The sequence below is a fragment of the Gorilla gorilla genome, chromosome 19 (assembly GCF_029281585.2).
Source record: "Gorilla gorilla gorilla isolate KB3781 chromosome 19, NHGRI_mGorGor1-v2.1_pri, whole genome shotgun sequence".
NCBI classification, from domain to species: domain Eukaryota; kingdom Metazoa; phylum Chordata; class Mammalia; order Primates; family Hominidae; genus Gorilla; species Gorilla gorilla.
Window position 1 is genome coordinate 90,019,374 of NC_073243.2, and position 26,862 is coordinate 90,046,235.

Sequence of the window (26,862 nt, forward strand, 5' to 3'; positions counted from 1 at the left end):
GTTAACTTACAGACTTGTGGAAGAGACAGTGGAAAATGAGACAGGAAACAAGACACTCTGAGCATATGGAAACGAGTTTCTAGAAGTGGAGCTATTGAGGCCAGTCTTTAAAATGGAATGAAGTTTACCTGAATGAAAAAGAACACTCACCTCTTCTTCTTCTTTTTTTTTTCTTTTCTGAGACAGAATCTCACTCTGTCACCCAGGCTGGAGTACAGTGGTGCAATCTAGGATCACTGCAACCTTCTCCTCATGGCTTCAAGCAATTCTCGTCCCTCAGTCTCCCAAGTAGCTGGGACTACAGGCAAGTGCCACTATGCCTGACTAATTTTTGTATTTTCAGTAGAGGTAGGGTTTTGCCATGTTGGCCAGGCTGTTCTCCAATTCCTGGTCTCCACATCATCCACCCTCCTAGGCCTCCCAAAATGCTGGGATTACAGGTGTGAGCCACCAGTGGCATGTGGCCTGAAAAAGAACATTTCTGATTTTGACAACAGCATGTATAAAGGGCATAATATGAAGTAGCCCTGAATCTTAGAGAACTCTATTATATTGAGGCAACATAAAGTAGACAGGGAAGAGACAAAGATAAGCCTGGAAATGTAGAGAGGCACATTTGTGAAGAGCATTGGAGATAGTGCTGAGGACAAAATTAAATTTACATTTTTGAAAGACAAACATGGCTGAAGCAACAGGTGGATTGTAGGTTAACACAAGCAACATTTGAACTATTAAATATTATAACACTATAACCTAGGTGAGAAATAGTAAACATTTCAAATAAAAGTGGCAGAATGCATAAGGAAAACATTGTAGAAATGTTTAGTCAATGAAAGAGACTATACCAGATGTAAACAATAAGTGCTAAATAAAAGCTTAAAATGTCCTCAAGATTTATCCTGGTCTAGTTAAGAGCTAGTTTTGCTATTGAAGCAACCGGAAAGTATAAATGATGGTCAGGATTTAGTCACTGGGGCTAATATGAACAAGATTGTAGAGTTAGGCATGTAGAGTGAGAGACAAAATCAGGGTATACGAGCAGAGAGAGGAAAAGGAGTCTGTAAAGAATGCTAAGTAGTTATCAGAGACTCAGGGGGAGAGTCAAGAGTAAATGATGTTGAAGAAACCATAAAAAGAGACAACATGAAGAAAGAGATTTGTCTCAACCATTAAAATGCCCACAAAGGGCCGGGTGTGGTGGCTCAAGCCTGTAATCCCAGCACTTTGGGAGGCTGAGGAAGGTGGAACATGAGGTCAAGAGACGGAGACCATCCTGGCCAACATGGTGAAATCCTGTCTCTACTAAAAATACAAAAATTAGCTGGGCATGGTGGCACGCACCTGTAGTCCCAGCTACTCCAAAGGCTGAGGCAGGAGAATCACTTGAACCCAGGAGGCAGAGGTTGTGGTGAACCGAGATCGTGCCACTGCACTCCTGCATGGAGAGAGAGCGAGACTCCGTTTCAGAAAAAAAAAAAAAAAAAAAAAAAATGCCCACAAAGAAGAAAGGTAAACATAAGAAACACCATTCTCTCTTAGGAGAAAAGATCAGTAAATTAGAAGCAGTAATGATAAGCTGAAGGAATGAAGTTTTGAGTCCAGAATGCTCCAATCATAGTACTAGGCTCAGGGGAAAGCAAGATTTCAATTAAGGTAAATTGCTGAAGGAAGCATTCTACAGAAGCATGACAATGAGTGAAGTTTGTGTCCAGTACTTTCAGAAGCACAATGCACTGTGGAAAGCAACTTGGGAGCCAGCACTAGTGGAAGAAACCAGAAGATGTAATTTATATGTATTGTTAAGTTTAATCTTTGTTAACCTGTTTGTGAAATTCAGTTACAAATTTCCAATTCTTAGATAAGAGGCTGAAAATTGTTACCCAAAAATTAAGCGGCAGAGCTCTAACTTTTTTTGGACAGAGAGCAAAAGACATTCCCTAGAGAATAGGTTTACAGAAGCAGGGTAGTTAAATTTTAGAATGAAAAAGGGAGATGGATATTAATCTCAAAGTTCAGACTACATACAGTAATTGGCACTGCTTTGAAAGTTTTGGACAGAGCAATGGTATATTCAAAACCCTGTAACCAAAAGATTAATCTTCATTTTGGGAAGAGTTCAGACACGATTCTGTTTCAAATTGTACAACAAATTACTGGAAGTAGGGAACGCTACCCATTCATTACAAAGTTGAAGAATTTAAACCATCATTTTGATGAGGGTTCACTAAGTGCCAGTTATTATGCTAAGAAATTTATATGCATTTTCACATGAATTAATGCATAAATAAGTTCCATGAGGTCCCCACTCTCTATACTCCCATTTTATATTTGAAGTAACAGAGGTTTAGAGTGTTTAAGTGACTTGCCAAAATCTTAATTTGGAAGTAACAGAAAATTCTAATGCAACTCAAAGTATAAAATAGCACACAAAATCTTTTAGAAATCGCCACACTGTCTTCCACAATGGTTAACTAATTTACATGCCCACCAACGGTGTAAAAGCGTTCCTATTTCTCTGCAACCTCGACAGGATCTGTTGTTTCTTGATTCTTTAATAATCACCATTCTGACTGGTGTGAGATGCTATCTCATAGTGCTTTTGTTACTGGGGGTTCTTGTTCTTAGAGCTCCCAAGATGGTGGCAGGCCGCTTCCAAGATGGTGGCAGGCCGCTTCCAAGATGGTGGCAGGCCTTTTGTTCTCTGACCTGAGGTTCTTGTCCTCAAGGATTCCAAGGAATGAAACTCTGGGCCATGCATGAATGTTATAGCTCTATTAGGAGGAACCCAGGCACTCAGCTGGCGCAGGAACAGTGTCAGGCCTCTAGCCCGATTGGGAGCAGCAATGGGCACCGCCTGGCTGGATCAGAAGTGCAGCGGACACCCTTCCACCCTAGAAGGATGGAAATCAATGGCAGGTCTGGGACAGCTGCGAACAGCAGTGGTGGATGGCGAGCAAAGCTCAGCTCAAGCTGTAGCAAACACAGACCAGAAGAATGTGCAGTTGCAAGATTTAATAGAGTGAAAACAGAGCTCCCATACAATGGGAGGGGACTGAAAGGGGGTTGCTGCTCCCTGCTCAAATGTCTGGGGTTTATATCCCAATCATTGTCCCTCCCCCTGTGCTTTTGGTGATAGATGATTGGCTATTTCTTTACCTCCTGTTTTTGCCTAATTAGCATTTTAGTGAGCTCTCTTTACTAACTGATTGGTCAGTTGTGAGCCAAGTTGCAAGCCCCGTGTTTAAAGGTGGATGCACCAGCATGGCACATGTATACATATGTAACTAACCTGCACAATGTGCACATGTACCCTAAAACTTAAAGTATAATAAAAAAAAAAAATAAAATAAAATAAAAAAAAAAAAAAAAAAAAATAAAGGTGGATGCAGTCACCTTCCCAGCTAGGCTTAGTAATTCTTAGTCAGCCTAGGAAATCCAGCTAGTCCTGTGTCTCTCAGTTTTGATTTGCATTTGTCTAATTATCAGTAATGTTGAGCCTTCCTTCATATGTTTGTTGGCTGCACAAATGTTTTCTTTTGAGAAATGTCTGTTTATGTCCTTTGACCACCTTTTAATGGGGTTGTTTGTTTCTTCTTGTAAATTTGATTACGTTTCTTGTAGATTCTGACCCAGCAATCCCATTACTGGGTATATACCCAAAGGAATATAAATCATTCTATTACAAAGATATACGCTTGCAAATGTTCATTGCAGCACCACTCACAATAGCAAAGACATGAAATCAACCCAAATGCCCAACAATGATAGACTGGATAAAGAAAATGTGGTACAAACACACCATGGAATACTATGTAGCCATAAAAGGGAATGAGATCATGTTCTTTGCAGGGACGTGTGTGAAGCTGGAAGCTATTATCCTCAGAAAAGTAACGCAGGAGCAGAAAACCAAATACCACATGTTCTCACTTGTAAGTGGGAGCTGAACACTGAGAACACAGGGAGGGGAACAACACTCATTGGGGCCTGTTGGGGGAGGGTGGGGGAGGGTGGGGAGGGAGAGCATCTGGATAAATAGCTAATGCATGTTGGGCTTAATACCTAGGTGATAGGTTGATAGGTGCAGCAAACCACCATGGCACACGTTTACCTATGTAACAAACCTGCACATCCTGCACATGTCCCCCAGAACTTAGAGTAAAATAAAATAAAATTTTTAAAAAATAGCACATAAAAGAGAATTTATGGTCTCAAATTATCAAAATGCTTGGAGGGTGAGCTTCTGGCAGGTTTAGTTGACACTCTTTATTTTTCTCCCCTGTGACTCTAAAGTTTGTGGCCTCTGGTCTGTGACAATCTTGTCAATTATCCACAGAGGTGTTGAAATGGCAATAGCAACTCCAGGCATCTGCACATCAGCGTCCAAAGGGGGTACAAGGGAATTTTCTAGAAGTTCCCAGCATATGTCTCTTCTGATTTTGTTGGCTTTAAGTAGGTTACATTTATACTTCTTAAACAAGCATTATTAGCCAGAAAAAAAGGGGGCAGAATTTGGGTTTGTTGCTTTAGACCTAAGCCAATTGCCTCCATGAAATTCAACGTCTAATGTACATGGAGGTATAACAGAGATGGTGATATATTAATATAAATATGAACAGTTCATAGGATTAGGTGGGACTAATTTTTGGAGGATTGCCACACTGTCCACTAAAATTATATTATCATTACATAATTGAAATAACTTGCACAAGATCATATATTTAATTACAGTGTTGATTTTAGGATTTAGTACTTCTAACTGCTAGTTTATACACACACATATATACTATATATGCATATGTATAATACACATATGTATGTTTTTTCTTTTACTTAAAACTACATAGAGAGATAGATGCAGATAAATGAATAGGAAGATGATAGATAGATGATAGATAGATAGATAGATAGATAGATAGATAGATAGATGATAGATAGATGATTGATATATAGGTAGATAATCGATAGATAGATAATAGATAGATAGATAGATAGATAGATAGATAGATAGATCTTACTCTTAACATGGCAGAGGCATCTGATCAAATCAAAATAAATAATGTTAGGTATGTAGAGTGTACATTAATCTCTAATTAGTCACAGTAACTGGTCCTTAACACCTTGGCCAAATACATTTGCATCAAAAGTGATTTATTTACCCTATAATAATACGATGCTACACAGAGAAAATACAAAGCTTACTGAATTATCACTGAGAGCCCCTGAGTGAGTATATTCCAAACTCAGACATTTCATCATTATTTCTATGGAATTTCCTAACAGCAAGTATGAAAATAATTTCAAATGACATTAGGTATAAAGAAGGCAACACTGTAAGTTGGAGTTCAATGTGTGTCACTGGACGCAGGCATTAGCATGTGTATTGATATTCATGGTACTATAGAATTCTTGGCACACAGCTGAGAGATAAAGTGCTCATAAAAATGGATTCACTTATCCATCAGAGTAGGTTTGAATCACAAGGTGTAAATATGTATAGTCTGAAATATTTAGGACAGATCTAAGAGGAAGGTTTTATAACCTTAGAGTGCTTCTGGGGCCTTGGACTGAATACCAAATCATAAGTTGCTGTCACAGCATTAGATGTGCTGGGGCTACTCAGGGCCCACGCTGAGCAAGGTCGGGGTGTTAAGCAGAGAAAAACCAAATTGGATGCTCTGATCTTAGAAGTACAGTTCAAGGAGGCACCATTTCTACTCTGGGGGATTTTTATGACATGTCTTTTCTAGTCCATCTTAAAGGTTTTCATTATTTCATGAAGACTTAACAAATGTATAATTCTTTTCCCTTGGGTCTCTAATGAAGTGATCCAATATCAATATTATCTACTTGTTGGCATTTTAATATATTTTAAATATATATTCAAAACCTCCCTTTTCTAATACACAGAAGATAAATTCCAGATCAGTATTTGAATATTCAGGGGTGAGAGTTGAGGATAGGAGTCTTGCAAGTGTCACACTTTTGGAAGTCATACCCTACACGTGGTGCAGGAGAACAGAGATTGAGTATGTAGGTATTTGTATTATTTTATTTTATTTTATTTTTGAGATGGAGTTTTGCTCTTGTCACCTAAGCTGGAGTGCAGTGGTGCAATCTCGGCTCATTGCAACCTCCGCCTCCTGAGTTCAAATGATTCTCCTGCCTCCCGAGTAGCTGGGATTACAGGCATGTGCCACCACGCCCAGCTAATTTTTTGTATTTTTAGTAGAGAGGGGTTTCTCCATGTTGGTCAGGCTGGTCGCGAACTTTTGACCTCAAGTGATCCACCCGCCTCAGCCTCCAAAGTGCTGGGATTGCAGGTGTGAGCCACTGCGCCCAGCGGTATTTGTTTTATTTTACATACCCTGGAATAGCAGCACTACGTGACAAACTCTATTATAATGCCTTTATATGTAAATATTAACACATTTAATACCACTAGAAAATTGATGCTATGTTTTTTCACTTTTTCTGCAAATGAGGGAACTAAAGCAAAGATAAATTTGCTTGAGACCACACAATTGTTTAATGGTTAATCTGGGATTCAAAAGTTAGGCAGCAGAGACAAAGATTATAATCACAATGTCAAGCTATGCAGCCTCTCCTAACTGATAAGTTCTTCTAGGAGAATTCTTAGCCCTCACTATTCCAGACTCATCTTCAGAAATTTTTTAAAAAATTCTGTTACCTGTCACACTGAAGAACAATTAAATTAAACTGTCTGATGAGAGCCCAAAATTGGTGTTGTTAGTCATTCTTGTGGCTGGGAATGGTGGCTCACACCTGTAATCCCAGCACTTTGGAATGTCGAGGTGGGTAGATTGCTTGAGCTTAGGAGTGTGAAACCAGCCTGAGCAACATGACAAAATTCTGTCTCTACCAAAAATACAAATATTAGCTGGGTGTGGTAGCATACACCTATAGTCCCAGCTACTTGGGAGACTGAGGTGGGAGAATTGCTTGAGTTCACCAGTTTGGGGCTGCAGTAGGCTGTGATTATACCCCTGTACCCCAACCTGGGTGACAGAGTGAGACACTGTATCAAAAACAAAAACACACTAATTCTTGTAAAATACCTTATATGCTGTCCTGGCTGAAGATAAAGAGGATGGAGAAGCCATTTTTAAATCTAAGCAAACAGAAAGAGGACCTACAGAACAAAGCAGATCTTATTGTTATAATCTATTTTGTACTGCTAAAACAAAATACCCAAGACTGGGTAATTTATCATGAACAGAAACCTACCTGGCTGACAGTTCTGGAGGCTGAAAAGTCCAGGATTGAATGGTTACATCTGGACAAATCTTTCTTGCTGTGCTATCCTATGGTGGAAGATGAAACAGCAAGAATGCGCACGCATGTGCAAATCACTTTTTTTCTGCCATTTTAATTCTATCTAGGCCCCCAGCTAATTCGATGGCCCCTGCCCTCATTGAGGGTGGATCTTCCTCACTCAGTCCACTGACTCACATGCAAATCTCCTCTGGAAACATCCTCACAGACACACACAGAAGCAGTGGTTTCCCAATTCTCTAGGTGTATTAGACCATTTTCACGCTGTTGATAAAGACATACCCAAGACTGGGCAATTTTCAAAAGAAAGAGGTTTAATTGAACTTACAGTTTCACATGGCTGGGGAAGCTTCACAATCATGGCACAAGGCAAAGAGGAGCAAGTCACTTCTTACATGGATGCCCGTAGGTGAAGAGAGAATGAGGAAGACGCAAAAGCAGAAACCCCTGATAAAACAAACCATCAGATCTCGTGGACTCATTTACTACCAGAAGAACATTATGGGAGAAACTGCCCCCATAATTCAGTTTTCTTCCACCAGGTCCCTCCCACAACACATGGGAATTATGAGAGTACAATTGAAGATAAGATTTGGGTGGGGACACAGAGCCAAACCATACCACTAGGTATTCCTTAATTCAGTCAAGCTGACACCTAAAATTAACCATCACAAATCCAACCCTTATTAACTTGGCACCCATATGCATTTCCTTAAGCCATACTTAATCTCCAAATAAAGACAATAGCAAGGTAATAATTCCCCCTAATATGATACAAGTATCCTTTGTACAATTAAAAATACTTTAATTCCTTCCCCTGAAGAGGAGATAAAGTCTTTGGGTGATGCTTACCCTTTGCCTAATGTCCCATAACTTAAATGCTATGATATAAAATTAACAATACTTAAAGACTAATATAAAATCAATATATTTTATATTTGATGATGAAAGAATAAAACATAAAGAAAAACAAATATTTCTTAATATATGTATAAATACACATAAACATATTCTAAAAATATAGAAAAAATACTTATGATAATTAGTCTTCATTTCTACAACTAGTCATGTGCTCATAGCTGGCATTTATTAACATCTTCTTCTACTTCCCGTTCTGTATTCCCTTTGCCTTCCACAAGTACATCAGCTGGTCATGGTTCTTTACAGGAAGGCTCTGGGTCATTCCTGGTCCTACATAGATTGAATTATTGTAACTTCCCATTGACCTTAATCATAGGGCATGATAATACTAGAGAAAACCTAAGGGATCTTCTGTATTCTAGACATGCTGTACCTTACCTCTATTGTGGAGTAGTAGTCCAATTTCACCTCACTATTCTAGATCAATCACCCCAGCCAAGATTATAACTCCCTTCTTAGACTGTTGACTTAGATGCATGAGGAGCCCAAAGTATCCTGGTGGCAGTCTTAGCTTTGAGTTTAATGGAATCACTGTTATGTGTCCTGGTGGAAGCATTCCTTTCTCTGGAACTAAGACCTGTAGGCCAGCAGAGCACAAAGTTGCAGGAACAAGAAGCAAAAATTTGTTAGTGGGTCACCAGTGGTAATGGTGAGTGGTGCCAATAATCCACCCTGGCCCTCAAAATTAATGCCCTTTTCACAATCAAATGCATTCATTCTACGCCAGTAGCCCCTAAAGTCTTAACTTGTTCCAACATCAACTCCAAAGTCCAAAGTCCAAAATTCCATCTAAACCAGATATGGGTGAGATTCAAACCATGATCCATTCTGAAGCAAATTTCTCTTTAGTTGTGAGCCTGTGAATTTACAAGTTACCTGCTTCCAAAATACAATGGTGGGACAGGCATAGGATAGACATTCCTACACCAAAAGGGAGAGTTAGCCAAGAAGAAAGGGGTAACTATTCTCAAGTAAGTCCAAAGCCCAACAGAGTAAACAACATTAAGTCTTATAGGTAGAGAATAATGTCTGCACACATGGGGGTAGAATTTGGGCCCCCAAGACCTCAGAAAGCTACACCCCTATGACTTTGCTGGGCTTGGTATACCCAGCACATTTTAAGGGCTAGAGTCTTATGCCTATAGCTTTCCCAGTTTGGAGTTGCATGCTGATGGCCCTACAGTTTGGTTTCTTGAGACCAGCTCTACTCTCAGGGATCCACTATGCTTTGTCTGGTTTGGGACTCTCTGACATGGTGTATCAGTCTGTTTTACACTGCTGATAAAGGCATACTGGAGACTGGGCAATTTACAAAAGAAAGAGGTTTAATTGGACTCACAGTTCCACATGGCTGGGGAGGCCTCACAATCATGGTGGACAGTGAAAGGCATGTCTCCCATGGCTGCAGACAACACAAGAGTGAGAACCAAGAGAAAGGGGTTTCCCCTTATAAAACCGTCAGCTCTTTTGAGACCTATTCACTACCACGAGAACAGTATGGGGGAAACTGCCCCTGTGATTCAATGACCACCCACTGGTTCCCTCCCACAACATGAGGAAATTATGGGAGCTACAATTCAAAATGAGATTTGGGTGGGGACACAGCCAAACCGTATCATTTCACCCCTTAAATATCATGTCCTCACATTTAAAAGCCAATCATGCTTTCCCAACAGTCCCCCAAAGTCTTAACTCCTTTCAGCATTAACTCAAAAGTCCACAGTCCAAAGTATCTGAGACAAGGCAAGTCCCTTCCACCTACGAACCTGTAAAATCAAAAGCAAATTAGTTACTTCCTAGATACAATGGGGATATAGGCATTGGGTAAATACAGCCATTCCAAATGAGAGAAATTGGCCAAAACAAAGGGGCTACAGGCCCCATGCAAGTTCAAAATCCAGCAGGGCAGTCAAATCTTAAAGTTCCAAAATGATCTCCTTTGATTCCATGTCTCACATCCAGGTCACACTGATGCAAGAGGTGGGTTCCCATGGTGTTGGGCAGCCCCGCCCTGGCTAGACATCCAGGCATTTCCGTACATTTTCTGAAATCTAGGCAGAGGTTCCCAAGCCTTAATTCTTATTTTATTTAATTTTTTTGAGACAAAGTCTCACTCTTGTCCCCCAGGCTGGGTGAAATGGCATGATCTCAGCTCACTGCAACCTCCGCCTCCTGGGTTCAAGCCATTCTCCTGCCTCAGACTCCTGAGTAGCTGGGATTACAGGCATGCACCTCCACACCTGGCTAATTTGTATATTTTTGGTAGAGACATGGGTTCAACATGTTGGCCAGACTGGTCTCGAACTCCTGACGTCAGGTGATCCACCCTTCTCGGCATCCCAAAGTGCTGGGATTACAGATAAGAGCCACTGCGCTGGCCCAAGCCTCAATTCTTGATTTCTGTGTACCCGCAGGCTCAATACCATGTGAATGCTGCCAGGGCTTGAGGCTTGAACTCTCTGAAGCCATGGCCCGGAGCTGTACATTGGCCCTTTTTAGTGGCTGGGACACAGAGCACCATGTCCCTAAACTGCACACAGTAAAGGGACCCTGAGGCAGGCCCACAAAACCATTTTTTTTCCTCCTAGACCTCCAGGTCTATGATGGGAGGGGCTGCCACAAAGGTCTCTGACATGCCCTGGAGACATTTTCTTCATTGTCCTTGTGATTAACATTTGGCTTCTCGTTACTTATGTAAATTTCTGCAGCCAGCTTGAATTTCTCCTCTGAAAATGGGATTTTCTTTTCTATCTCATTGTCAGGCTGCAAATTTTCCAAACTTTTATGCTCTGCTTCCCTTAGAAAACTGAGTGCCTATAACAGCACTCAAGTCACCTCTTGAATGCTTTACTGGCTAGAAATTTCTTCCACCAGGTATCCTAAATCATCTCTCACAAGTTCAGAGCTCCACAAATCTCTAGGTCAGGGGAAAAATACAGCCAATCTCTTTACTAAAACATGACAAGAGTCACCTTTGCTCCAGTTGCCAACAAGTTCCACACCTCCATCTGAGACCACCTCAGCCTGGATTTCATTGTCCATATCATTAACAGTGTTTTGGTCAAAGCCATTCAACAAGTTCAACTCTAGGAAGTTCCAAACTGTCCCACGTTTTCCTGTCTTCTTCTGAGCCCTCCAATCTGTTCCAAATTCTGTTTGTTACCCAGTTCCAAAGTCACTTCCACATTTTCAGGTATCTTTATAGCAGTGCCCCACTCTACTGGTACCAATTTGCTGTATTAGTCCTTTTTCACACTGCCAATAAAAACATACTGGAGTCTGGGCAATTTACAAAAGAAAGAGATGTAATGGACTCACAGTTCCACATGACTGGAGAGGCCTCACAATCCTGGTGGAAGGTGAAAGGCATGTCTCACATGGTGGCAGACAAGACAAGAGTGAGAACCAAGTGAAAGAGGTTTCCCTTCATAAAACCATCAGATCTCATGAAACTTATTCACTACCATGAGAACAGTATGGTGAAAACCATCCCCATGATTCAATTATCTCACGCTGTGTCCCTCCCACAACATAAGGGAATTATGGGAGCTACAATTCAAAATGAGATTTGGGTGGGGACACAAAAAAACCATATCACATGGCCTCATTCGTACAGATCTATAGGACATTGCCACAGCTGGGGCTGTCTGGGGTGAGTTTGCCCTTGTGACAAGTATGTGACTAGGTCCCCAGGGTTTCTGTGACATTCTTTTAACTCTAGGTGAAGGCTACCGTGATCTTACAGCCCACTCACTCTGCATGCCTCCAGAATAAACACCCTACAGCCAAGGTTTACAGCTTGTACCTTCCCGAGTGGTGGGTCAAAGCTCCCCTGGGCCCACTTGAGCCATGGCTGGGGTGGCTGAAGAGCATTGTGCTGGAATGTGGGAAGCAGAGTCCCTAGATAGTTCTCAGCAGTGAGTCTGTGGGGGACACTCTGGATCTATCCATGAAAACCATTCTGCCCTCCCAGAGCACTGGGCTTGTGATGGCAAAGGAAGCCTTGAGGTGCTCTGAAATGCCTTCTGAGTCTTTCAACCAGTGTTTTGAAGAATAGCACCTGCCCCCCTTCTTTCCATAGTAATCTCTTTAGCAAAGGGTAGCTTGGCCACCCCCTTAGTTTGATCTCATAAACACACTTTTCATTTATTAGATGGCTAGGCTAAAAATACTCAAAAATTTTACTTTCTGCCTTAATTTAATTTTAAGTTCTGTCTTTAAATCATTCTCTCCTCTCTCATTTTACTTCAAGTGGCTTAAAGAAGCCATGCAGCACATTAAATGCTGTGGTGCTTAGATATTTCTTCTGCTGAGTATCTTAGGTCATTGCTCTTAAGTTCTACTTTCCACAAAGTTCTAGGATATGAAAACAATTCTACCAGTTATTTGAAACATGAAATAGCGCTCTTTTTTTTGTCACATGCATCAGTTCTGAAAAAGATTCATGTCATTCTTCAAAGAAATTTACATTAACTCTCGTCTGGTTTGTATTTCATAATCCTGTTTGACAAGGACTACCTTTATTCCAGATTCCAATACCTTTTTCTTAAGTTCCATCTCAGACTGCATAAGAGCAACCCTTACTGTTCATATTTCTATGAACATTCCAATTACAACCACTTAAAAACTCTCTTAAGAACTCTCAGACTCTACCTACATTTCTTTTCTTCTGAGCCCTCACCAGAATTTCTCTTAATACTGTGTTCATGGTGATCTAGGTTTTTTCATAGTTTGCTCCTCTAAATTCTTCCAGTCTCATCCATTACCCAGTTTCAAAGTCACTTTCACATTTTCAGGTGTTTGTTATAGCAGCAACTCCAATTTGCATCAATTTTCTGACCAATTAGTCTGTTTTGTGCTCCTGTAATAGTCTTAGGGAAGTTTCCCAGTCTTAGGGAAGTTTATCATGAAGAGAAATTCATTTGACCTATAGTTCTGGAGGACAGGCAGTCCAAGACTGAGAAGTTGCATCCAGTATGGGCACTCTTTCTGCATGATTCCATGGGGGAAGGTAGAAGGGCAAGAGAGAACGTACATGCAAAAGAGAAAATAGCTTTTCTTCCATCTTTTTGTTGTTGTTGTTCTATTTGGGCTTCCAACTGATTGTATGGTATCTACTCACACTAAGGGTGGATCTTCCTCATCCAATCCACTGACTCACATGCAATCTTCTCTGAAAACACCCTCACAGACACACCGAGGAGTAGTGCTTTACCAGTTCTCTAGGTATTCCTTAATTCAGTCAAGTTGACACTTAAAATTAGCAAGCACACCCTTGTTTCAATGTCTTATAGCATTCCATTCCTTTGTAGCATCTTACATGCACACACACACACACATACACACACACACACACACGCACACACATATATTCTTTCTGTTTTACATTTCTCTGCTGCATAATGCCTTTTTTATATAATAGAATGTACAATTTTTAAATTTCATTTGAAAATAAATTTCAATTTTCTTTTGCATTTTTATTTTGAAAGCAACTTTAGTATATTTATAATTCTGAAATAAGAATTAGAAAATATAATTTTCCTAATTCTGTTTTATCTCTAGATCATAATGCAATATATATACACAAGGCAAAAGCAAAAAGAAACTGATTTGCTACATGAAATCTCTCTCTTTTTGTTACATGCATCAGTTCTGAGAAACGTTCATGTTATTCTGCAAAGAAATTTACATTAACTCTCCTGGTTTGCATTCCATAAATTGGCTAAGTCTTCTTGCCTATGTGATTTTTCTTAAAGTAATGCTGCTTACGTTTGGTTGTACTCTCTAAATTGAAAACAGTGAAGTACATTAGAAAATTCAATATCAGCAGAACCCCCAATTTAGTATTGAAAATGACTCTAAAGATCATAACCAGCTACCAGGTCACTCTTTACAGAATTCTGTGTATTGTATTTCTGTCTTTTCTGTGTAAAGGTCTATGTGAGTATTATACATATCTAATCAATAAACATTTATTTTGGACTTAATGACAGATCTCTGCTAGGTGCTGGGTGTATAAAGATAAATATGATAAGGCTGTTGGTGTAAAATTGTTTTACTATAGTAAGAAAAAACATGTACTGAGTTTTAAAAACTCAAAATATTCTAAGTGTGATGAGATTATAGAGGAGTGAACAAATTATCTCTGTTTGAGATCAGAAATGAAAGAGTTCACACAAGTGACATGGACCTGGACATCAACGGTGAGGCAAATGTCCTCCAGGTAGCAGAATCACCTATTCAAGAGCACAGAGGCATGAAAGAGCCTCATCATAAACAGTAAATAAGTATGAGTAGTCACAGCATGGGGTCTCTGGCAGCACAGTTGGAATCTAATCTGTAAGGCACATTTGAAATCTATTCATGTCACGCTGTTCATAACATGTCAATGAGTTTAGATGATTTTTTAAAAATAGGGATAGAAACCCATTAGAGCTTTATGTGTTTTTGTTCTGTTTTGTTTATTTCCATTTTATTTTTGTAATCAATGAAAGTAATAGGATCAATCTTGTGAGTTGGCTCAAAGACTCCCATGTTCCTATGTTAAAGGAACTGAAGGGGCTGAAGGAGAAGGCAGACAGGATTCATTTCAGCCTTCCAATTGTGAGAAGGTGAGGACCTCAACCTGTTAAGACAATGGCAGAGTGATAAAAAGCAAGAGCACATGCAATTACTAGAATATTCCTATACATATGGAAAATCTTAAAAATATTTTCTAGAGGCCATATATTCAATATAATCTGCTTATATTTATCTATTTTCTGTCTTCCTAGCAAGTTTATTTAATACTTCCAATGGAAATAATACCTAGAATACAAAACTGTCATGCTAGAAGTAGCATTTTACAAAATAAATAATTATGTAACATACTTTTTTTATTGTTCATTGAAAGTAGCATCTGGGGCATAGTATACAAATGTAAATACTTATTGATTGAAAGAAGACATGAGTGAATTAACAAAATTGATTGAAAGAAGACATGAATGAATTAACTATGACTACTTTAACTGAAACTGTGAGTTAGTGGGGCTCAGTTCCACTCTCAACTTGCTACCTTTTGGATGAGAATGTCTTTAAGTACCAATAAGAATGATTTCAATATCACTGGCCTTCAAGTATTGGATTGTAAAATGGAAACATTATGCCAGATGATTCTTAAAATTTATCCCAAGCCTTTATATTATGTCTTAATTAAATCAAATAAATAAAAGATGATTATTACATGATACATAAAATAGCAGAAGCAAGCCCTCTGTAGTTATGTCATGAAATTAAGCTGGCTTGCCTGGTCTGGGCTTCAGAACCCATACACTCATTGTATAGAAATTCAGAAGACTAAACTATAAAACCCACATAAGTTTGCCAAACACAACTAAAGGCTAATAGTTGTTAAGGTATATGTACCACACATGCATACATAGATATAAGCACATTCACACAAAAGAAAACCATTTAAAGTAACCACATAAAAATGAAACCAAATAAAGATAAGTTAGTAAATTAACCTTTCAACAGATAGACACAGATATAATACATGAAAAAAGTGGGTTAAGAAAGAGTGCAGCTTGTACACACACACACACACACACATGCACACACTAGAAATGACCAAAAACTACATGCTGTTAAAGTTCAAGCATAAAATAAAAAATACATATAATTAGGATATGGGCTGATGAGAATGTTAGAAAATATACCTTGTTGATAGGAATGTAAAGAAGTACAATTTCTGATAGTCACCTTGACAATACAGCTCAATATGTTGAATCTATATGCTTTTTGATCCAGCTGTGGCAATGGCAAGAATTTACTAATAGCAGAATTGTTTGTAATAGAGGAAATAAACAAAATCCTCTTAACAAAGTGTCCGCTGAAAGGAAATTGGTTAAAAATTGTGAGATGGATTTTTATGTACTTTTATAAAATGCCTGTTCAATATATTTAATGAATAAAATAAGGTTCAAGAAATTACACTGGAAAACAACAAAATTTAATCACAGATGAAAATACTATGTAAATCAAATAGTCATTACAAATTGTAAAGTACTACTCACTTTGTTACATTCTCACTCAGTATATTTTTATTTTAGTTAAGCTTTCATGTAATTTTAAATTAATGCAATTGCACCATACAATAAGTATAAATTGTGTGCAAGTATACTAAATTTCTGTTTTGTATTGGGGAAAAATTAATGTGTAGTTAGTTATATCTCTTTCATGTTAATAAAAACTGAAATATAGGTTAGTGGGTAAGTATACTAGATAGGTAGAGATAATGAGATAAAAATAAATCAGTGTAGAAAGGGTAGTTAAACCCCACAGGAGTCCTAACAGTGGCTTAAAAAGTCATACATGATCATTTTCTCTGCCACCTCTTCCATCTGATTTTTGATCCGCAGTGAAGGTGGCTCTGATTTTCCTGAGGTTTCCCTCAACACTTTCAGAACTTTTTCACCCAGAGCTGCCTCTGCATGGAATTAAAACTCACAGAAGCAGTGAGTAGAATTGTGATGTATTAGGGTTTTCTACAGGAACAGAACTAATGGATCGATGTATGTATGAAGGGGGGTTTATTAAGGAGTATTGATTCACAAGATCGCAAGGTGAAGTCCCACAATCAGCCATCTGCAAGCTGAAGAGCAAGGAAGCCAGTTCAAGTCCCAAAACCTCAAATGCAGGGAAGCTAACAGTACAGCCTTCAGTCTGTAACCGAAGGCCTAAGAGCCCCTGACAAACCACAGGTGTATGTCCAAGAGTCCAAAAGCCAAAGAACTTGGAGTCTGATATTTGAAGGCAGGAAGCATCTAGCACAGGAGACGGATGAGGGCCAGAAGACTCAGCAAGTCAGCTCCTTCCACCTTATTCTGACTGCTTTATTATAGCTGCACTGGCAGCTGATTAGATTGTGCCCACCCAGATTGAGAGTAAGTGAGCTTCTCCCAGTCCACTGACTCAAATGTTAATCTCCTTTGGCAACACCCTCACAGACACATCCAGCAAAAATAATTTGCATCCTTCAATCTAATCAAGTTGACACTCTATATTAACCATCACAAGTCCACCTCTTGTCAACTTGAACCCATACACATCTCCTGAAGTCATACATAATCCCCAAATAAAGACAACAATAAGGTCATAATTATACCTAACTTAATACAGCTATCCCTCATACAACCCGAAGCACACTAATCCTTAACCTAAATGCTATTACATCAAGTTAACAACACTTAAATGCTGATATGAAATCAATAAATCTTGTGTCACATGATAAAGAAAATGAAGATATTTTTCTTAGTACAAATGTATACATGCACAAACATATTCTTAACAAAATAAAGAAAAAGTATTCATGACAATTACAGTACTCATTTCTGCAACGAGTCACGTGGTCGTGGCTGGTATAGATGATGACCTTCTTCTACTACCCATTCTGTATTCCCTTTTTCTTCAGCAAGCACCTCAGCAGGTCATGTTTTTTTTTTTACCTGGTGGAGTGACCCAAACCTTCATTTCTGAAGAGTCTGGACCAATTGTATCTGCCTGGATTGGGTGGTTGTAGTTTCCCATTGATGTTAATCACAGGCCATGGTAATACTAAGAGATGCCCTAAGAGATTTCCTGTATTCCACACATACTCTTCTTTACCTCCATCGTGGAGTAGTAAACTGATTTCACCTTGATAATCCAGGTCAATCATGCCAGCCAACACTGTAACTCCCTTCTTAGCCTGTTGACTTAGAGTTAGCAGGAGCCCAAAGTGGCCAGGTGGCAATCTTAACTTCCAGTTTAATGGAATCGTTGTATCTCCTGGTGTCAGCATTTCTCCCTCTGGAACTAAGATTACTAGGCCAGCAGAATGTAATGTCGCAGAAACAGGAAGCAAGAAGTTTGCTAGTGGATCACTAGGGGTGATGGTGAGTGGTTCCGTGTCCACCCTTTGATTTCTGGACTGGTGAATCCTGGCTATGCAAGAAATGGTACCATATATTGGACACTGATTCAGAGCATATACAGCCTTCTGGAGAACTGATTGGACTGAAGGCAGAACCAGCTGGAGGCAATCAGATCATGGAGGCGGTTTCCCCCATGCTGTTCTCATAATAGTGAGTGCGTTTTCATGAGATCTGATGGTCTTATAAGGGGCTTTTTCCCCTTTGCTTGGCACTTCTTCTTCCTGCTCCCCTGTGAAGAAGGTGCCCTTCTTCCCCTTCACCTTCCCTCCTGATTGTAAGTTTCCTGAGGGCTTCCCAGCCATACTCAACTATGAGTCAATTAAATCTTTTTTCTTTATAAATGACCCAGCCTCTGGTATTTCTTCATAGCAGTATGAGAACAGACTAATACAGGTGGTTAGGGGAAACTGAGTGACTAGGGAGATGTTGCTCAAAGTATACACAATTTCAGTTAGACAGGAGAAATAAATTCTGGACATCTAGCACACAACATGGTGACTCCAGCTAATAGGAATATATTGTATTCTTGAAAATTGCTAGGAAAGTAGATTTTAAGTGTTCTGACTACATAAAGGGATACATATGTAAGGGAATCCATAAGTTAATTAGCTCAGTTTAGTCATTCCACAATGTATACATATTTCAAAACGTGCTCTATACAAGAAATACATACAATATTGTCAAGTAAAGAATAAATAAATTAGGGGGAAAAGGAAAGTGCAAAAAATTATTCAGGTCTCTACATAAATGAAATTTTACAAAATTGCTTTTCCTGATTACCATATAAAATCTCTCACCTCGAATCTGTTTCTCCTACCATTCCCCTTTAGATAATATATAAGATTTCAGGAGTTGGTCTCTCAATTTTGTTCAAGGTGTTTCCCTAGCACCTTGGACAGTGTGTCTGGCACTTCATATACTCATTAACTTGAGTGGAGTAATTACAAACTATTAAACCATTCTGTGCATTTGTGTCTGTGTAAATGTATTGTCTGACCATATAAGATATTACATGTATGAATTCTCAAATGTATTGTCTGACCATATAAGATATTATATGTATGAATTCTCAAAATTGAATCTAAAAAGTGAAACATTATATTTTTTATTAGTGTTTTCAACATAAATTGGACAAAAAATATTGACTCAAATTTAAGTTAATTCATCTAGGTAATGTATGCCTGTTTAATAAGTCTATCAGAGTTTTATTATGATATGAATGTTTGCTTGCAAATTACTGAGATTATATTATGTTATGACTATAATTTTACAACATAGAAATAAATTATGCTTTACTAAGTTGTTAAATTTCCACATATAGTTTAACATATACATATCTGTATACTAAAATGATATGTTATGAACTGACTTGAATCTTCCTGAAATTCATATGTGGAAGCTCTAACCATGAATGTCACTGTATTTGGAGATAGACCCTTTCAGGTGGTAATTAAGGTTAAATGAAGTCCTAAGGGTGGGTCCTAATCCACTAGAAGTGGTGACCTTATAAAAAAAAAAAGGGAGATACACCAGAGAGGAGCTCCTCTCTCTGTCTCTCTCTCTCTCTCTGTCTCTCCCTCTCTCCCTCTCTCTGTCTGAGAACAGAGGAAAGGTCATAGGAGAACACAGTGAGAAGCCAGGAAGAGAGGTCTCATCAGAAACCCAATTTTTCTGCTCTTTGATCTCAAACTTCTTGTGTCCAAAACTGTAAGAATGTAGATTTCTATTGTTTAAGACACCCAGCCTGTGGTATTTTGTTATTGCAGCCTGAGCTGACCAATACAATATCCAAATCGGATCTCATGTGAATTCTAACTCATAGTCATTTAAATGTTAGTGATCACTTATTTAGTTGGAGTTTGCATCATGTGGGCATCTCCTGATGCCTCTTCATCATAGTTCTGTCATACTCAATGATCAGTTTCTCTGTTCTTTGCTTTATCATAGTTTTATAAATATTTATTCCCTTTGAGTGACAGTATGAGATATAGAATATAGTTATTACTATAAAATAACTTTTAGTGCTGGCTTTGTTACTAAATATACACTAATTTGTTACTGATCAAAGCAGTGTTATATGGGAACTTGAAGTGACTTGATACTCTCCATTGCAAATTCTGCACTCTGGCCCTGACCACTTATACAAGAGTGTTTTCTCTATGAGCTGCATTCTCTCTGCAGATATAACCATTTAGAGTGGTTATATTGTCATCCCTGGATTCAAATGATAAGAGAATAAATTTCAAGCTCACTGCTACATACAAGACTACTTCAGATTCTGTGCAAATCATTGACCGTATTATTTCCTTGTGGCACATTAAACATGCCCCAACCACAACCTCCTGCTCTTACCTCCTGGGTATTTAGTGTTTAATAGTGTCAGGAACAGCTGGTGTGCTATCCAAGCACTGAAAAAGGTAGTCCTCAGAGATTTGCATGCTCCAGGCAATTGACTGAGACTTCTTAATGGAAAGAGTATGAAATCTCTGTCTTTTGCATGAGTTTGGTGACAGTCATCAAGCAGCTGACAAAGAAGCTGCTATCGTGGTGTTTAGTTCCATTCTTGTAAACACCCAGAAAGGCAATCTTTAAGAACTTTTGGAGAATTTACATTGGAATCTGCTCTTTCACTAAAGAAGGATTAACCTATACTGTAATTCAGTGGACAATTACTTTTAATTCTATAGATACAGCTGAAGAAATATGATAGGAATGCAGTTATTCTTGCTATCCAGTGATCCTTTTAAGTAGCACAAAGTGGGGTTTTATGAAAAGATATTTGCAACTTCGATGCATTAATGAAGTATTTTCCAATTCACTCCTTTAAATATTTGAGCTGTAAAAATAATTAACATAAACAATTTAATAACAACTATTAGAAGAACATATTTGTTCAGCATAGTGGAGGTTCATGTAAACATTAAAAACAAAAATGTGAAAGTAAAGACAATACGTGTTCATCTTTATTTTCCCGACTATAAATTGCAATACGGTATTAGTTTGGCAAATTTTATTAATGTTTTTCACTAAATATTTCTTATTTCTCAAATATTTTAATTTCCTATTTGTAACTAAGTATAATACTTTCATTTTCCTCAAATATACCCAACATGTAGAACAATTTATAGTTTTTCAATAGTAATATTTATATCCAGAATTAGGAGAGTAGTGAATATTTGTAGACTTTGCCTATATAACACATGTATAGTGGGGGATAGTAAACATCCTGATGAATATTCTGGGGGAAAATGCTGTTGGGAAGAGAGGACTTTACTCTTAATAAACTGTTGATTTCTACAGGATTATAGAAAGGTAGTTTTAATGAATCTTTAATACAGATACCCAATGCTGGGTAGAAATAAACATTGGTCAAATTGTGTTTAATGATAGTGATGATGTTGATGATGATGATGGTGATGATGATGGATAATATTAGTCTTCACTCCTGACTTCCTAGTAATGTTTATCTACATTCTCTCTAAAAGTTCCGTCTAAAAGTTTCTTTTCCTGGGAAAGGCTGCTGTAATATATTTTTCCTCTGTTAATATAGCCAAGATTCACTCAACCATTTTAAACTGAAAGACCTTGGCATTGAATGTCTACAAAAAGTTATTGTTTCTTACTCTTGTCACAACCCTAACATTTTATTAAAAGAAAATGGTAGAAATGAAAAAGTAATTCATTCTTTTAGCTTCTATAGTAATCTAGGAAGACATGGTTTGCTCCAAATTTGTACTCTTAGAGAAAAGGCTGAATGAGTAATGGAATGAAAAGGAACAATCCTATTTTCACTAAACAGAACAGTTACTTTGAGTGCCTCCAGCAGATTAAGGGAGTTCTACTCACTGCATAACTTTGGATGTACATGTGTATGTGTGTATATACACATATATATATACATATATACACATATATACACGTACACATATATATGTCTATTTTATTTGCTACAATTTGGGTACTTTTGATTTCACTTTGTTCTGAACTCAGAATAGTAACATTGCACAGGACATTAGGAAGAGATACTCACTTTAAAAGTTTTTAGAGACTGATTTCAATATGCTTATGAACAGATAAGGAAAATACAAAGAAAAGCTCCCTTCAACTTCTTTTAGTACAGAAAAAATATACCCATGCCAAAAAAAAATTAGGAAAGCTGCAGATCATTTGACTGTTTGTGGTGTCTTCTTATGTCACTGAATCTTTAGGTTAATTCAATCTTGAGGCAAAGAAATGCTCTTATAACTATTTTGCAATTATTTATGGTTTCTCAATTTCTCAAATATTCCTTTTCTAATTAAAGCCTTCCTGATGCTAGTAGGTAGTTGTTAATTTTTAAATTGCAATTGCAAATTACTTAACAACCTCTAATGTTCAGTACACTCTAAACCTTTTAGCCTCTCTATTGATATCCTAATCATAAAATTAAAACATCAATAGTAAGCAGATGAGCTAATATAAGTGGTGTCTATGCTTTCTTCGGTGTGCCAATCAATAAAGGTATCATGATGACTTTCATTTCGATGATTCACCTCCTGGAAATGGACACAACTTTTAAAATGCATATTTAAACTTATGATTTGCACTAACTATATCATTGCTCAACATTTTGGTTATAATGGTTAAACTATCCTCAGTGACATCATGTACTCATGGTGTACTTGACATAGGTCAAATACCAAAGGAAAATCGAGTCCAGCAGATAAGAGTCATGACCTTGAAAGTAGTAAAACAAAAATGCTAGAGTGATATTGTCTTATTTTCCAGGTGCATATGTACTCCAGGTCAAGGCCACAGATGCAGATGACCCGACCTATGGAAACAGTGCCAGAGTCGTTTACAGCATTCTTCAGGGACAACCTTATTTCTCTATTGATCCCAAGACAGGTAAATTTTTTATTAGAGGCAACATTATCACCAACCCTTCAAATATTTAAACTTTAATTAAATCTTGGCATGGGGAGTTGCATATTTTAATATAGCCATAAAGCTTCAGTGCGATGCGCATTAAGCAAAGAAGATGGGATCTTTCCTTGCTGCTGAAGAACGATTTCCATTTAAGTGAACTTTGTGTAAAATAAACCTTTTAACATATCTTTATAAAGTTCAAATTTGTTAGGTAAGCAGTCAATGTTGGTCTTATTTAAAATTTTCAAAAGTCTACTTTAAAACAAATTCTTCCAGCTATAATAGCTTTTCATTTCATATTTATTGGATGGGTTCGGTTATACTTAGTTTTGGGCTTTAACAATACATGGTAACATCCTGGAGCTTCTATTGCTATATATATAAGGGTTATGAATGCTTGGTTTAGATTAATAGAGACTTATGCTTATAGTGGGAGAAAGGAGAGACTTGACAATCTTGCAATACCAAAATCATTGATTTTGTTTGCCTATATCTTCAAATCTAGTCCCATCGTTAATTGAAAAATAGCAGTTTTCAAATTCAAATACAATATGAGTAGCATAGGAAGGGCAGGAGGCTATGCATGTGGAATATTTTGTCTTTCCTTTTAAATAAATGAGGTCACTCTATTTCTAAACAATCAATACCTGAATGTTGAATACTTTGCTAAGAAGACTCGACCACTTCACTGATGATCAAAGTAGGCCTTCCATGTCACAGTTGAAGCAGAAACCCCACAACGATGGTTATTTTGTCAATTCTTATACACTACATTAGAACATATTGCAAATTGAATTTAATATCATGTATTACGTGAACTTAAAATAATGGAAAACTGTTCTCATATGGAACTAATAAGTTACCTTTTAAATTTGTAAATTGATTTTTAAATACCAACATGCATTTGAGAAGTATATGTTTCAGACACTATACATTCATATAAGTTAAACATTTTATAATTGACACTTCCTGAGAGGTATGTGTAAAAATCTGGTATACGAATTAGATATAAGTTAATTAACAATTAATTATGTATTAATGTTGCCTGGAAACATAAGGTCTATTGATGTTTCTTAACAAAAGTTGAGGTGCAAAATCTGCAAAACTTTTTGTCAACTGAACCTGCCATTCTCTCTTAATTTCTTATCCTCCTCATTAAGCCAATAGGGGGCAGAAGTCATCAAAAAGTTAAAGGACTAAAACAGGGAGTCACTCCGTTATGTAAACCTGAAAAGAGGGTAGAGTTTAATAAGGACAGCATCAGTCCTTCGAGAACTCCACTAAGAAGGGAGTATCAGTACTGAAGAGAATCCAGAATGGCTTAGGACAAGAAATATGGCAGTAAAGATAAGAAAATGTTTAGCAATATCATCTAAAAGGAAGTTTTGTGATTTATTTTTTAGTTTTGTGATTTGTGTAAACCTGAAAAGAGGGTAGAGTTTAATAAGGACAGCATCAGTCCTTCGAGAACTCCACTAAGAAGGGAGTATCAGTACTGAAGATAATCCAGAATGGCTTAGAACAAAGAAGCTCCTCTGATTTCGATAGAGTTTTGGAGAATAAAAGCCAGTCTGTCAAATGTTAAAAGTGAGTGCATGATGAGAAAATTACACCTTACCATACAAGTGATTTTTTCAAGAAATATGGCAGTAAAGATAAGAAAATGTTTAGCAATATCATCTAAAAGGAAGTTTTGTGATTATTTTTTAGCTGTGAAAAAAATCTTATATATATTTTTGTAGAAAAGGTGGGTAAATTGAAAATAAAAAGAGATTGGGGAAGTTGTTCAATGAAGTTTATGATCCTACAGTGTTCCGGAGGAATTAAGAAGGCTTGGACAATAGGCTGAATATATGAAAATAATAAAGGAAATTATCTAAAATATTTCATTTTATCAGATGGGGCCACTACGGGTTATTTTTTTCTTGTATAGTTATGTATCCTTTTGAGGTTTGCTATAATGGGTAATCTGACCAGAAATGGAAGTATGGACAATGCTGTTCTCTTAGATCCCTTCAGCTTATGAAGAACACTCCTGAGAGACAAGAGGAATAAAAGAGTAAGAAAAGTAGGTGTATAGAGATTGGTGAAGAAAGAGAGTATTAAAGGTCACTTACTGGATTACAATGATAAATTCTATAAAGTAGGTGAGTTTATATACTCAGAATAAGAGTGAGTATTCTCTTAGAAAGAATGAAGGATTTAGCATTAAGAATTTAATATTGGTAAAATAACTGTGGATAAAACCATATCTAACCTTTAAAAAGCAAGATAAAAATCAAAGAAAGATAAATTTAAACGTAAAGAATGGGTTAAAAATATAATTTTTATGGTCAAATGAATACCAAACAACTTTATGAGCCAAAAAACATACTCTTCCCTTGATTTCACTTGGCCAATATCAACTTTCAACCTATTCTAGTATGTTTAAAAAGTTTGTTTTACCATACAGTACGTGAATATGTAATGTAACTTTTATAATTTTGTATTTATATTTTATATAATGTTTATTATTTAGAATGAAGAGTGAAACAATTCTGTCGTAAGCTGTGTAATAGATTTTTGAAGCATTAATTTTCACTGGAGACAGAAGTCTTGATATTAACAGTGCCTCAGACCACTAGGCAGGAAAAGAGTGGATGATGAAGCACTTCATTAAGAGAATGAAAACTAGTTCTTCATGCACAGAAACCATTAAGAAGACTTTTTGTCAAATTTATCACCTTGTGGTAGATAAGAGTAAATCAAAAATCAAGGATAATTGCAATTTCTCAGAAATAGTCTCCATTTGTTCCAGCCATATAGCTTCCCTTTATGATTTCTTTGCTGTTATTAAATAAAACGCATGAAAAACTAATATTATCTGAAATTTTCCACATTTGAGTGTAGAAAACAGCTTAAAACAATTCTGAAAAGAAAAGTCTCATCAAAACCTCTGGTGCCTAAATATTTATGAAGAGATAAAGAGATCATTTTGTGTTTCATTTGAAATGAGAAAATAGAAAGATTTCTGTATTGACACTGCTGTTTGACAAACATTCCCAGCGTCTCTATCTAAGTGGATATGGCAAGTTCATTTCTAAACAATATAAATTGATACATTCTAAACAGTGTAAACTCATTTATTCCATGAAATAAACCAATAAATAATAGTTCTTTTAAAATCAGTGTATTTGACAGTTGTTTGCCTTAACTATGAAATAATTTACTCTGAGTTAAAATCCAGGTGCATTCATTTATATGCTTTAGATGATTAGTAAATGACATTTAAAACACTCAAAATGTAGCTACAACTATAAAACATTAAACAATTATGTTTATTATACTTACCATTTATAAAACATTAAAATGTTTTATATTAACATATTGTATTATTTTATTATAGAAATTATTTCACTTAATGTTTATAAAATATTTATAAACATCTATAATCTATAAAACATTAAACAAGAGCAAAAATATTATAATATTTAATTCAGTGATTGAAATCGGGATGCTGAACATCTCAACAGTTTTGATAATAGAGTAACTCCATTTAAGAAAACAAATATTAGTATAAATGATGAACTCTTATGTCTTAATTTAGTCTTAAAATTCTGTTAATGTATTTAAATTTTCCCTAAATGATTCTAAATAACCAGTCTGAGTTCAGTAACTAGGTATTGCCATATTTCATATCATATGGTAATGATATGCTGTATTCTAAATGATCTGAGCTCTACTTGAGAACACATTACAATATTATTTTACCTCAATATCCTCTTGTTAATCTATAAAATTGTTTTTT

At 37.0% G+C, this 26,862-nt stretch overlaps 1 protein-coding gene across 5 annotated transcripts in view; it reads left to right on the forward strand.

Annotated features, from left to right (window-relative positions):
- The window catches only part of CDH12 (cadherin 12), a 1,104,089-nt gene that overhangs the window by 975,219 nt on the left and 102,008 nt on the right, over window positions 1-26,862 (forward strand). For all 5 annotated transcript variants that reach the window (XM_055367890.2, XM_055367891.2, XM_055367892.2 and 2 more), the window contains one exon: window positions 22,935-23,054. In XM_055367890.2, coding sequence (XP_055223865.2) covers window positions 22,935-23,054 — 120 coding nt within the window. The remainder of the gene's footprint in view (window positions 1-22,934; window positions 23,055-26,862) is intronic.